Below are 12834 nucleotides of genomic sequence, written 5' to 3' on the forward strand. Positions count from 1 at the left end.
AAAATGTCTAAAGGCTTACATTACTAGTCCTGACCTTTAGGATTCTCTCCGGTATTTAATATAATTGTCCCATGAAACAGATTTTAAAAAGAAGCTGCTTTTTAGAGCTGTGGCGATTAATTTGACTGTATTTATTTGGGTTTTAAGATGTGATGATTATTGCTGCTGTTAGGTAAGATTTAGATCTTCAGTGTCTTTTATTTTTAGTCTGAATTACTTTTGATATGCAGTACCTTATTAAAAGAAACTTCAGGTTTAAAAAACAAGAGGAGGCCATTCTGCCTGTCTAGCTCATTTGCACATTACACAATACTGCCCTCAAAGCCTATTGATCTGAGATTCTAATCCAGCTGTTTCTTAAAATAACTTGGCCAGGTAGTGTTTCACAACCTTCTGTGCAAAAAAAGAGTAGTTTTTTGATTAAATGCACTTTCATGAGGTTTCCACTTGTGGCCTCTGGTTCATGTTTAACTTGTTTTTGAAAAAGTCCACTGTAATAACTTTGTCGGTGCCTTTGGGAGTTTTGAACACTTGAATCAGGTGAAAAATCACTTTGTTCAGCACTAAAAAGCTTTTTTTTTGGCTTCTCAGTGTGAATATTCCTTTAAACACAGGGATGTATTTAGTCAGTTTTCTCTGGACTGATTTAAGAGTAGCAGTATCTTTGAAAAAAGTCCAACATTGTGCACAGTACGATAAATCAGATCTTGCTAGTGCATTGAACAAATTTAAGATATCAACCCTTGATTGAAGTTCAGTGCTTTGAACTGCAAGGAAAAAAAGCCTTTTCTATTGCTTTCCTGAACTGTTTATGCAACTTAACATAAGCCCCTAAGTCTTCTTTGTGACTAGCTTCATCAAGATCAGTGTTTTTCAATTTATATATGTAGTTTACATTTTTTTTACCAGCATTTAACACTTTACATTTGAAAGTAATCTTGTCCAGTCTTGGATATACTTTGCTGCTTTTTTATGGTGTATCATCTTACTTTATCATCTGCAAACCTGTCTAATTTACTAACCATACCACAATTTAGGTCACTTATATACTGTAAATTAGAGAGAGCAGTGGTCCAAATAGAGATCCCTGTTGTACTCTGTTCAGTACAAAATACTAATTTGAGCATTTACTCCTTACTCTACACTGTCTTCTATTCATTAACCAGTTCCCAGTTCAAACAGACATTATGTTGAATGCTTAATACTGTAATTTGTTTTGCTTTATGATGAACTGTATCAAAAGTCTTTTCAAAAGCTAAATAAAGATTACCATAGCACCATACCTCTATATGTGTTCATTACTGTAGTTGCTTGTTTAAAGAAATCAGAAAATTTTATAAAAACGTGCCTTTTCTAAGTACATGTTGACAGTTCCTTAGGATCCTAAGGATTTCTTCCTTGCGATGCACCTGGTTGAAGGGTAAAATAGTAATGTACATAGCCCTTGCTGTGTAGAGGTACTACAATGACTTGTCTTGCTTTCTGAATGTGTTTTTCCAGGTGGGCAACCTGCTACTGATTGTTATGCACTCAGCCCACCTGGTTGCCCAGAGGAAGGCTTTCCAGCATTCCATGGAGGACTTGATCTCCCTGAGCAGAGAGCAGACCTCCAGCCAGCCTGTCATTGCCAAAGCTCTGGAACAGCTGAAGGTAATGAGTTTTATGTGAAATGGCAAGATAAGTACGCCATAATCAAGGACGGTGATTGAAATCAGCTAGATCAGGTAGATCACCTTCACAATTGAAAAAAGTGCAATGCAGCACTACAACACGTTGCAGCTTGCATGACTACATCTGAAGGCATGCATTTCTATCTGAAAATGCACCACTATTAGGCATTGTTTTCATGTACTGCATGTTCTTTTTTATTTTAATTGATTTTACTTGCAGGATTCTATGTACCTCTCAGCAAAATTATGTATTTAATTACCAAACCAGAATTTTCAAGGCTGCCCAGAATGCTTTAATCAGCAGTACATAGCTCTTTTGGTCATCATTTGATGTAGTTAGGACTGATGTGTGCACTTTCCCTTGAAGAACGAGGCTCTGCAGCTGTGCATCAAGATAAACAATGCCATAGACCGGGTAGAGCACATGTTCACATCGGAGTTTGAGGCGGAGGTTGAGGAATCGGAGTCAGCCACATTGCAGCAGTACTACAGAGAGGCGATGATTCAGAGCTACAACTTCGCCTTTGAGGTAAGTGCCCCTCCAAACACTCTAGCTGGGACCAGGGAGCCAGTACACTGTGCTCGTGATCATTAGCTGTAGATCAGATGTCATTTGAGAACTGCAGGCAGAGGGTTAAAATATTTACATGAGTATTAAAATTAAAACTCTACTTGAATGGGAGCTTTTACAATGCACCTTAGTTGTATGGCAATTTCTTACTGTCCTTAACTAATTACTCAGAAGGTTCATGAAGTCTCTGTAATAGGTTAGAGAAATCTACAGAGTAAAAAAAATGTTGGGATTTTTTTTTCTTGGCGCTCTTAACATTTTACTGTAGTCTGAACCCGTGTTTACCTGGTTATTCTGCTTTGCACACTCTATCCCAGTACCATAAGGAAGTGGTGCGACTAATGTCTGGGGAATTCCGGCAGAGGATTGGGGAGAAATACATCACCTTTGCAAGGAAATGGATGAACTATGTTTTAACAAAATGTGAAAGTGGAAGGGGCACGCGACCAAGGTAATGCAAGTTTATGGCAGTAGCTGAGTAATGAGAGAAACCTTCAGCATCATTTTCTGGTACTTTTTACAAGAGCATGTCATAATCTCATTTTAGATGGGCGACGCAAGGCTTTGATTTCCTTCAAGCTATTGAGCCTGGTTTTATTTCTGCACTGCCTGAAGATGACTTTCTGGTAAGTATGTGTGTTTTAATGTTTTAATGTGAAGAAGTGTAAAAACATAAAGAAGGTAAAAAAATGTTTGCTTATATAAAACTTGAATCTTACCTGTCTAGGCTTGTGATACTACTGTATATCAGAGCAATTGTGTTTTTTTCTCTTTTCTGGAAATAAGAGTTTACAGGCGCTGATGAACGAGTGCATTGGTCATGTGATTGGCAAACCACACAGTCCTGTCACCGGCCTGTATTTTGGTAAGAAGCTCTCAGCACACTATTCAGATTTCGAGACCTATAATTCACCGGATTTTAGCACAGTTTAGATGGGAATATTTCTGTGTTCATGGTATGCTGTATATTTTTCCACAAATTAAGTTAACAGAATTCAGTGCAGCAGTTAGCATTTAAGGATTGTTAATTTTTCCAAAATGGAGAGTTTCGTGTTTTCTTTTGCAGGCACTCGGAACAACCCTCGTCCTGTGAAGGTGCCCCGTTGCCATAGTGATCCCCCAAACCCCAACCTGTTTATCCCCAATCCAGAGGCCTTCAGGTAGGCCTCTAGTTCATATTAAAAACGTATTGTTTGTGTCCTGTTTTAACATCATGTATCTTTCAAAGTGCAACTGCATAAGGAAATATTTTTTATTATCGTTTTATGTTTATTCCTGGTAGCTGACAGACTGCTATCCTGGCATGAGTATGGCAAATTAAATCATTGCACACAGGACACTGATTTTAAGGTTGTAAGGTTTTTTTAAAAAAATTTCCAGCTCCCTTAAACTACAGTTTATACCTGAAGGAGTTGTAAGTAGGATTAAAAAAAACTTCATTCATGTTACAGTATATACATGAAGAGAAGGATTTGGTTATTCGTTTTATTCATAGTTAAATACTATGAATAGTTTGGATCTGACGTTTAAAAGTATATGGTTTAACTAATATTCTTGTTTTCATAATCTTTATTAAATAATAAAATCCAGTAAGCAAATTAGGAGGATAAAAAAAACATTAGCAGTAAACATTAGTCTGAGAACACACTTGCATGTCTGACTGCTGTTAAACTGTAGTTTTCAAAGGATAAGTGCTTAATGCAAACCATTTTTGAAATGACAGACCAGCCAAAAAGGTATTTAAGTGTAAATTTCTTCTCTTGAAAGTACATTCCTACACCCGATCCAAAGCTTTCTCATATTTAGAGACAATGCAGAGTGAAAAAGACTACTACACCATAATGTGGCTATCTTTTAAGTACTGTCTTTGTTTCTTTGCACTCCACAAGCGTCTTATTAAGATGAACTTGATGTGCCAGATGACCTTGGTTGTGAATTGATAAACGTGTTGCCTCCAGGGGTTTTATGTAATCGCCAAGACCCCTTGAATTTCTTGTTTTTTTTCTTTCTTTTTTGCATGGTGTTGTAACTCCTCTAACTTACCATCCAAAGATGACAAGCTAGATTGAAGAAATAGAGGTTAACTGTGTGTGTGCTTTGTATGCATGAGCACCTTTCTGAAGTGCCTATGGTAGCGTTTCTCATAACCTTGAGCAAGATGTTACTGTGAACAGCTGCTAAATACAATTCAATGCTGTAAGAAATGAACATTGAGTAAGTGGCATTAAACAACAGTTTGAAGTTCTTAAACAGGAGGCTTTTGTAATGGAAAGTTTTAGGTACGTTTAAGAAAGTGATGTTCTAAGGAAACTATTTGAAGAATGTTTAGTCCAAAAGAGTATTTTGAAATATTACCTCAATAGCAAAAAACAGATGTGTGAAATGAAGAAAAAAAAAAATTAAAGAGCTTTCAGCTGACATGTTTTTAGTTAAGCAGAAGACCTTCATGGATTCTCTTCAGAACAGTTTCCTTGTTCCCCAGTTCTCCATGTTGTGGTACCGTGAGTCCCTGGTCCCAGAGAGAGGCAGTTTTCCTCAGTGTGCTTTTTCGTCACAGCTCTCGGAGTCTCCCCTGTGACCTGCGGAGCCAGCTGTGCCCTACACCCCCCCGCCCTGCCCCAGGCCCCGGGGAGCCCTGCCACCCCAAACCTGGCAGCAGCTCTAATGAAATCAGGTAGTCTGGACTCTGCCTTTCCTCAGAGACTGGCGCAGTCTGCCGATCCACTCCATTTCCCACTGGCTGCTTGCCAATATTTTTTTGTTTTCTTGTGTATTTGTATTATTACAGCTTTGACATGGCATGCCACCATATTCTAAAGCACGTTTAAAACATGCAGACATATCGGGGGGGGAAGCAGCTTAAAGTCTATCCCCTCATCCACCTGTTGTCCTTTCACCCTAGTGTTGTCTGTGAAAATGTTTGATTTTTTTTTGAGTACCATCCAAATGAAGTTGGCTTTTGGGATTTGTGAGATTCTGGGCCTGTCTTGGCCCACAGTAGTAGTTGATCCCTACTCGGACATCAGAATTAGAGGCTGCCTCTCTTCTTCAGACCACTGTTGTAGGTGTTTTTGAATCTCTGGTAGGAGGGAGGGACAACAGCAGCGGTCTCGAAGGTTTCCTGAGTATTTTGTGGTTTTTACTGATCAGTGGGGAGGTGTGAATGTGATGCTTTGCCAGTTTTGGTTGACCTTTTCTAAATGGGAAGGTGGAAGGGAATATTTGTATATCTGTAGAAAGAGAATTGCTAGTGTCTTGCGCAGATTATGATACTGTTGTGCATTTTGCAAAAGGCGCACAAAAATGCTACCATAGTTAATTGGTGTGAATGATAGTTTTTTGTCCTTATTTTTTGCGTAGAATAATTAATGCAAAATTTCTTTCCCCAACAGAAACCTGTTTGACCAATTTACCAGATCCAGTGTCTTAAGCTGTTTTATGTTTTATGTGATGCACAGACTGGCCCATCAGCGTGTGTGACTTCGATTAGTGCTGAGGTGTGTTTGACTTTATCATCTACAGAGGTTCTAATCTCCACGAGAACGACCGCCTGTCTTCAGTTGCAGCTGAGATGCAGTTCAGGTCTCTCAGCAGACACTCAAGCCCCACAGAAGACCGTGAAGGTGAGAGCATGGTGATTCTGAACTCAAATTTCGTTTGCTTTGAGTCCAGTGTCCGTTGGCTTTATTTTGCCTTTTCTCTTTCTTCTGGAGTGCTTCTGCATGTCTGTGCGGGGAGCAGGGGTATTTTCCCATTTAAGTGTTTTAGGTTACAGATTAACTTGATCTTTTTAAACTCAAGCATTATTATTATACTGTTCTTTCTGTTATAAATTTTAAAATCCCATGTAGTCTTGTAGGAGAATTAAGCAGTGCTTTGTCCATCTATTTAAAAAAAATAAATTGACCTGCCAGGTAGCAGATATAACTGCCCTTCTCTGTGGAATTTCAATAATGGAAGCGTTACTGCCTGTCTGTTGCCCTTAGAACCATCCTATCCTAAGGGAGACCCAAACACCACAGCAAGGAGGAGCTGGGAGCTCCGAACCTTCATCAGCCAGTCCAAAGGTGAGTCAGGACATTTTGGGAATGAGCAGCAGTGCACTGCTTATTGTTAACAGTAGTTGTTAACTTGTTCCCTTTCAAATATTATGTCAGTATAATTTGAAACTTTGTCCTTTTAAGATGTTGGACATTCACAGGTGTCACTGAAAACAGACACAAAGTTATCAAAATATGTTAATTACCAGATGAAAATAAATGCCAGTATACAATCACTCTAAAAAATAAGACCACTTGACATCTTAAATAATCTGTACAGTTGCACAATAGAATCTGTGATTGTTTCCCATTAATTTTAGCAAATGTCACACAGTATGCAATATAAACACTTTCTAGGCAAAGTGATCACCGAACAATTCGATTGTTTGGTGATGTAGCCAATTCAGATCACTTTGACAGTTTAACACTTTAACAAAGTGTGTTTGAAGTATAGCAGCAGAACGTACCTTGCAGTTCATACGTTTTTCATAAGGTTGTGTTCATTTTAAGTGATACCTGAAAGTGGCAGACATTTTAAAGGAGAACTTTGGAAATGGCAAGATTGAGGAATTGTTTAAAGGGAAAAGGCAGGTGTCACCCGCCACATATCGAGCCCTGCTTGTGTGACCAGATCCCTCTCCTGCTCTGTCTCCACCTCTGGTTAGACACCGCAGCTCGACAGAGCCCCATGGAGGCAGTGCGCAAGTCCATCAGACTGCTAGAGGACAAACGGTACGCAATGATGAAACAGAAGAACATCATCGGTCAGGTGTGCAACATCCCCAAATCCTACGACAACGTCATGCATGTGGGTCTCAGGAAAGTCACCTTCAAATGGCAGAGAGGCAATAAAATAGGTAAGTTCACACAGTGTGCCGCAGAGGGGAACCTGCGTGTTTTTCTCAAGTTGCATGGAAAAGTAAAATCTGTTACTTCAACTGTTGCTTTAATACACACTTTTGTTTTGCCAGCTTTAGGTTTGAAAACTATTGAAAGTCTTTGTGTAAGAGAAACCACACTGTGGGCAGTAAACACTCCGGTTCAGTGTTTTATAACTCTTGTGTGTCTTTATAGGTGAGGGACAATATGGAAAAGTATACACCTGCATTAATGTGGACACTGGGGAGCTGATGGCTATGAAGGAGGTAAGAGTTAAGTTTCAATCTGTTTTTCGTCTTGCCTTGTTGAACCCTCCACCAGCAAGTGATCTTTAAAACAAAATGTGAGCAAGTAGCTTCAGTTGAAAACCTTGGTGTTATTTTAAGTGCATGTTGGAAACACCAGGACATCTTTCTCCCACTTTTAACAGTGCTCTGTTAAGATGTTTGCTTTACCTATGTGATGGTGAAATATTGATACATGCCTTATTTATAGATTACTGTAATGCTTTACTTATTGGCTTGAATTCCAAGATAGATAGGTAAGACTTTATTGATCCCAAAGGTAAATTGATGATTGATGAAATTGATGTTAGATACTAAATAGATTTCATAATGTCTAATATTCTACAGTTCATATGCCAACTGAAGGTACTCTACATCAGTACATAACTCCCATTCTCCAAGTGGAATTTAGTGTACACTTGCAAGGATCATCTGTCTAGCTTCACCGATTGCAGGAGTGTAGTCTAGTTTTTAATCTGAAATCTGATGATTCAAATAGGTGCTCAAACCTGCGTCCAGTATCGCATCTGTAGAAGTCATGGCCCATGTACATTAGAGACTCTGTGACTGTCTGCCTCACATATAGGCCTGTATAATCAGTCATTGATTTTATCATCAGCCTTTTTTTTTGTTTCTAGATCCGATTCCAGCCTAATGACCACAAAACAATAAAAGAGACAGCAGATGAACTGAAAATCTTTGAAGGCATCAAACATCCAAACTTGGTTCGGTACTTTGGCGTAGAGCTACATCGGGTAAGGAGCCATTAGCCTGTTACAAGTCGGAAAGAGCACAAAGTGACTCATGGGAGCTATAAGGGTTTTCGGACAAATGTGTTTCCGGCCTAAAGAAGATTTTGACCTCCAGCTGACATTTTAGATAGATATTTCGATAGATGTAAAACTGCTTGGTGCTTCCTAGCTACAAATAATGTGTCCTGGGTGAGACCAGCTACCTTCAACAGCAATACATGATCCAGTGGTCAGTGTATGTGCCCTTATGCAGGAGGAGATGTATATCTTCATGGAGTTCTGTGACGAGGGTACGCTGGAAGAGGTGTCACGGCTGGGTCTACAGGAGCATGTCATCCGGCTATACAGCAAACAGATCACCATTGCTATCAACGTGCTGCACGAACATGGCATCGTACACAGAGATATCAAAGGTCAGGCACCTTTCCTGCCCATTCAGTTTGCTTAAGAGAAAACCTGCCCCGTGTTTCTTAGAGACTTCAGTTAGGCATTTAAAATATTTAACACTTAGAATTGCTGTTTGACCCTGTTTAGTTTTTAGAATACATTTTGTTATTGCCTTTTCAGTGCATGTAAAACTGAACAAATGGGAGTCTTGTGTTAGCACTTGCTAACTAGCCAGGAATAATATCCCTCTGAAGATAATATTACTTAACACCTAGACAACCTGGTGTAAGCAACTAACATTTCCTAAGTATTAAAACATCTCCCTTATCAGAGTTATGAAGCAAAATGTTTTTTTTTCATTTATCAGGTGCCAACATCTTCTTGACATCCTCTGGACTAATTAAACTTGGAGATTTTGGTTGTTCAGTAAAGCTGAAGAATAATGCCCACACAATGCCAGGGGAGGTTAACAGCACTTTGGGCACGGCAGGTGAGACCATTTCTGATGCAGAAAGTACATTCTATCATTTGACTGTTAAGTCAAATCTTATTTGGTTCTAAACACGAAGTTCTCTTTCCATGTATTATGACTTTATTGCACCATATCCAGTCCATTACATATCAGTCATTTAAAGTTAGTTATATCCTGGCAATTATACTGTGGTATATAGTAATGCTACATCTCTTATGTGAGTTAGGAATTTGAGGTGCCAATGTGCTGCATGTTCATTGTTACAGTGCTACCTGTTTATGCTGAAGTGCGAGAAACCGGTTCTCGTGTGATGACACAGGGTGTTTCCTGCAGTTTTCATCAGTGCTGTAGTAACAATGCCTTGTTGCTCTGCAGCTTACATGGCACCTGAGGTCATCACTAGAGCAAAGGGTGAAGGTCATGGGCGAGCTGCTGACATCTGGAGCCTGGGCTGTGTCCTCATCGAAATGGTTACAGGCAAGGTGAGACAGACCTCTTACATAGCTTCATTCTGCATCCCACCTGTCTGTCTTCTCTGTTCACTCCTCCTCTACAGCTCTGTCTACGCTCTGTACAGGAGACCATGCACATCTTTTCTTGTTCTTCATCGTCAGTCTGTGTAGTCAGCTCCCACACAAATCAGTCATGCCCTCCTTTATCTGAAACTGGGGTCTTGAGTAAGAACTAAATAGGACCGTAGGATCTTTTCTTTATTTGCATAACTCTGTTTTGGCTAGAGGACATGTTTAGCATTTTCAGTCTTGCCTAAACGAGTGCGGACAAAGTCATTTAAGCAGTGAGGCATTGTTAGTGTTGTATTGTATCCAGCAGGTGGCACAGCTGTGCGGTTTTCTAAACGGCTGCTGACCTTTTGTTTAAATGCTTTGTAAAGGCCAGCTTTTACAATAGAAAGGTCAGAGCTCCGTAAGATGAAATTGATCTTTTTTTTAAGCACTTTAAAAGCAGACCATTCAAAGGTTTGTGAACATTTTTTATCAAAAATCAATGTCTGAATATGCCAGAAGAAGGTATAGTGAACTGCAGCTATTAAAGAATATCAATAAGAAGAATATGTCTTCGGTTATGGATTTAAGGTAAATGGAAACTGCTGTCTTGAAGAAGCAGCAGGTTTGCTGATGGTGTTGTGTTGTTTGTTTGAAAACAGCGCCCCTGGCATGAGTATGAGCACAACTTCCAGATCATGTACAAGGTGGGCATGGGGCACAAGCCACCTATCCCTGAGAAGCTGAGCACTGAAGGCAAGGACTTCTTAAGCCATTGCTTGGAGAGCGAGCCCAAGCAGAGGTGGACTGCCAGTGCACTGCTTGACCACCCTTTTGTGAAGGTCAGTCATAACTTTCTTGTACACCGACACCCTGTCATCACTGTACCCCTGACACACCTTTCTCCGCAGCTGCAGCTGTGTGAACCCTGAAGTGTATGGGGCAGAATTACACAAGCTGCAGTTTTGTTTCATCCTCCCTTAGGTCTGTCATTCATTTAAATAGAATTATGCAGGAATTCTGATATTTCTTTTAAGTGGTCTTAAAAAAAACAAAAAACACTAAAACTTCTCCATCGCTGCAAAGGCCAGGAAACAGATAACCTTCTGTGGTACACAGCCAAAGACATGGACATCAGATATGAAATTCCAGTACAGTTTTAACCCCCCCCAACACATAGTTAGACAAAAAGGGGTTATTTAGATGAGTAAGTGGAGGATGTTATACCAGTAACATTTTGCTGGCCTGTTTTTCTTTCATTAGAACATTAGTGCTATTTTCTTCTCTGCTGTAATCTATAAACCATTAAGGATTTTTTTTGCTTTAAAATTATTGTTGCAGGCAATCTATAAGGTACAAGCCAACAGCTAAGGAAAATAATTCCTCAGTCAAATGAGTAGGCTCACAGGGGGCAATGAGTTCATGGTTGGCACAAGAAGCTTGAGACATTGATTTTTGCTGGCCAGAACAGTCCTCTTGAGGACTGTTGAAAAGTGCGGTTCAGTCATGTACCACATTACCTTCATTACAGCCTCAGCTGAAGGCTATTGTGTTTGAAGAATGGGATGGGATTGGTCTGAAAATTATTAATTATTATTAAAGACCCTTATGGAACATATCCCACACCTTTGTTTCAGCTGTTATTTTTGCTTGCAGCGACCTCATTGTTATCCATATTTCTATAAAATAGTTCTACCTATTTTAGCTGATGAGTGTTTAACTTTGATGTTCATGTTTCTTTGTGCATTATTTTAATGCATGAAAGTGCATATGTAGATATCTTTTTTTCCAAAAATATCATTTTAATTCCAGGTTTGTACAGATGAAGAATGAAGCTTGAAGTGACTCAACGGTTGTTCTGACACATACAAACAAATCACTACTGTATGTAATATTTACAATAAATTGTGTTCAGACAAACAACAATGCATTTTAGCTATTGAGGTTCACAGCTGGATTCAATCACTCATCCAGTAACACTGACAAGTCCAGCAGAAAAGCAAGTCTTAAGTGTATAGTAAGGGGCATTTTTGTACATAGAATTGGATTGGTAATCCATGTATATAGAATTGTAAAGCTTAGTAGCCACTTCCAGACTTGCTGTTCTGCTGACCTTTATTAGAAAATAAGAACAAAGCTTGGGTTCTTTTTGCAGCTATTGCTTTTTTGCCCAAGAAGTGCAACTCTGTTCCAACAGAGGGGAGAGTGGCTGCGACTTCAATTACCAACAGGGAACGGTGCCGATTAATTCGGCCTTGTTGAAGGGCAGATGTTACGAACCTGCAGGGTATGAGCTCAGAAGTGTGTGTTGTACTGGTTCTTGTGTTCCATTAAAACTGGAGAAATGAGTAAGATCCACAAAAGGGTTCTCATTATAACTATTGTTTAGGGCAAGCTTAGAAAGGTTTTTATTTATTCGATTTTGGGGTTAATTATTTTCACTATCTTGCCTTGAAACACATTTTTACTGGTTGTATTTAAATAGTGTTGACACAAAATCATCCACACTCCCCAAGAGGATACCTATACCTGCAGCAGTTCCTGGCCTGCTGCTCATGACTTGTATCCCTGTGATATAAGGCTCTGGAACTCCTCTGGCCCATGGAGTGAAGTCTGTGTCCCTTTCTGACTGACAAGCTCAGCAATCAAGGAGGTCACTCCAAACTACTGCTGCTGCTGCATTCAATTCTGGCACATGCTGCTCCTGTGATGTTTGCAATGGAAAAACAAAATGGCAAATAATAAGTGCATGTTTAGGTAAAAGTGCCATTACTACTGTACAAGGACCACTTGTGGTTTCTGCCATCAACTTGCAAAAGAACGGCAGGGGAACGGCCGGGAGTTCTGACCCTGAAATTCTGGACTTCTACTGTCGGATAGTCTCTAGACTGTGTAAAGATGATTTTTGTTTTCGCTTTTTCCTGTTTGTTGTGCTGTGCAACTATTTTTAATTTGTACAAATGCACTGACTTCTGTAAAACTCGTTTTGCCAGCTTCTGTAAGTTTGTCTTCTGCAAAGACTGATCAATTTTTTTTTCCAATAAATTGTTTATTTTAGGAAATATGTTCTGTGAAACAGAATTCTTCAAAAGGACAGAATCTGTGTTTTTATTGTTACCTGTAGTTATAGAGGAGGAACTGTACTTGTGCAAAACAAAATTCTAGACAGCCATCCTTTCTCTTAGGTAAGTGGTTTGTGAATATTGTAGGCTTTTATGAATATTTAAAGACTTTCTAGGTATAATCACATGTAATAATGGGAAGTGCATGACAATA

The 12834-nt window shown here is 39.4% G+C and overlaps 1 protein-coding gene across 5 annotated transcripts in view; it reads left to right on the forward strand.

Annotated features, from left to right (window-relative positions):
- map3k4 (mitogen-activated protein kinase kinase kinase 4) overlaps window positions 1–12620 on the forward strand; it is a 33397-nt gene extending 20777 nt beyond the window's left edge. For 2 of the 5 annotated variants that reach the window (XM_088610661.1, XM_088610665.1), the window contains exons 11-27: window positions 1501–1650; window positions 2038–2199; window positions 2559–2692; window positions 2789–2867; window positions 3028–3106; window positions 3308–3401; window positions 4799–4915; window positions 5764–5864; window positions 6228–6308; window positions 6947–7138; window positions 7356–7426; window positions 8083–8199; window positions 8450–8609; window positions 8951–9073; window positions 9431–9537; window positions 10221–10400; window positions 10900–11267. In XM_088610661.1, coding sequence (XP_088466787.1) covers window positions 1501–1650; window positions 2038–2199; window positions 2559–2692; window positions 2789–2867; window positions 3028–3106; window positions 3308–3401; window positions 4799–4915; window positions 5764–5864; window positions 6228–6308; window positions 6947–7138; window positions 7356–7426; window positions 8083–8199; window positions 8450–8609; window positions 8951–9073; window positions 9431–9537; window positions 10221–10400; window positions 10900–10929 — 1977 coding nt within the window. In that variant the 3' untranslated portion in view covers window positions 10930–11267. Of the gene's footprint in view, window positions 1–1500; window positions 1651–2037; window positions 2200–2558; window positions 2693–2788; window positions 2868–3027; window positions 3107–3307; window positions 3402–4798; window positions 4916–5763; window positions 5865–6227; window positions 6309–6946; window positions 7139–7355; window positions 7427–8082; window positions 8200–8449; window positions 8610–8950; window positions 9074–9430; window positions 9538–10220; window positions 10401–10899; window positions 11268–11370 lie in introns of those variants that run through there. The other 3 variants (XM_088610662.1, XM_088610664.1, XM_088610663.1) reach the window with 3 other exon arrangements.
- Window positions 12621–12834: the final 214 nt, after the last annotated feature.

This window comes from Lepisosteus platostomus, chromosome 17, assembly GCF_059453375.1.
Source record: "Lepisosteus platostomus isolate fLepPlt1 chromosome 17, fLepPlt1.hap1, whole genome shotgun sequence".
NCBI classification, from domain to species: Eukaryota; Metazoa; Chordata; class Actinopteri; order Semionotiformes; family Lepisosteidae; genus Lepisosteus; species Lepisosteus platostomus.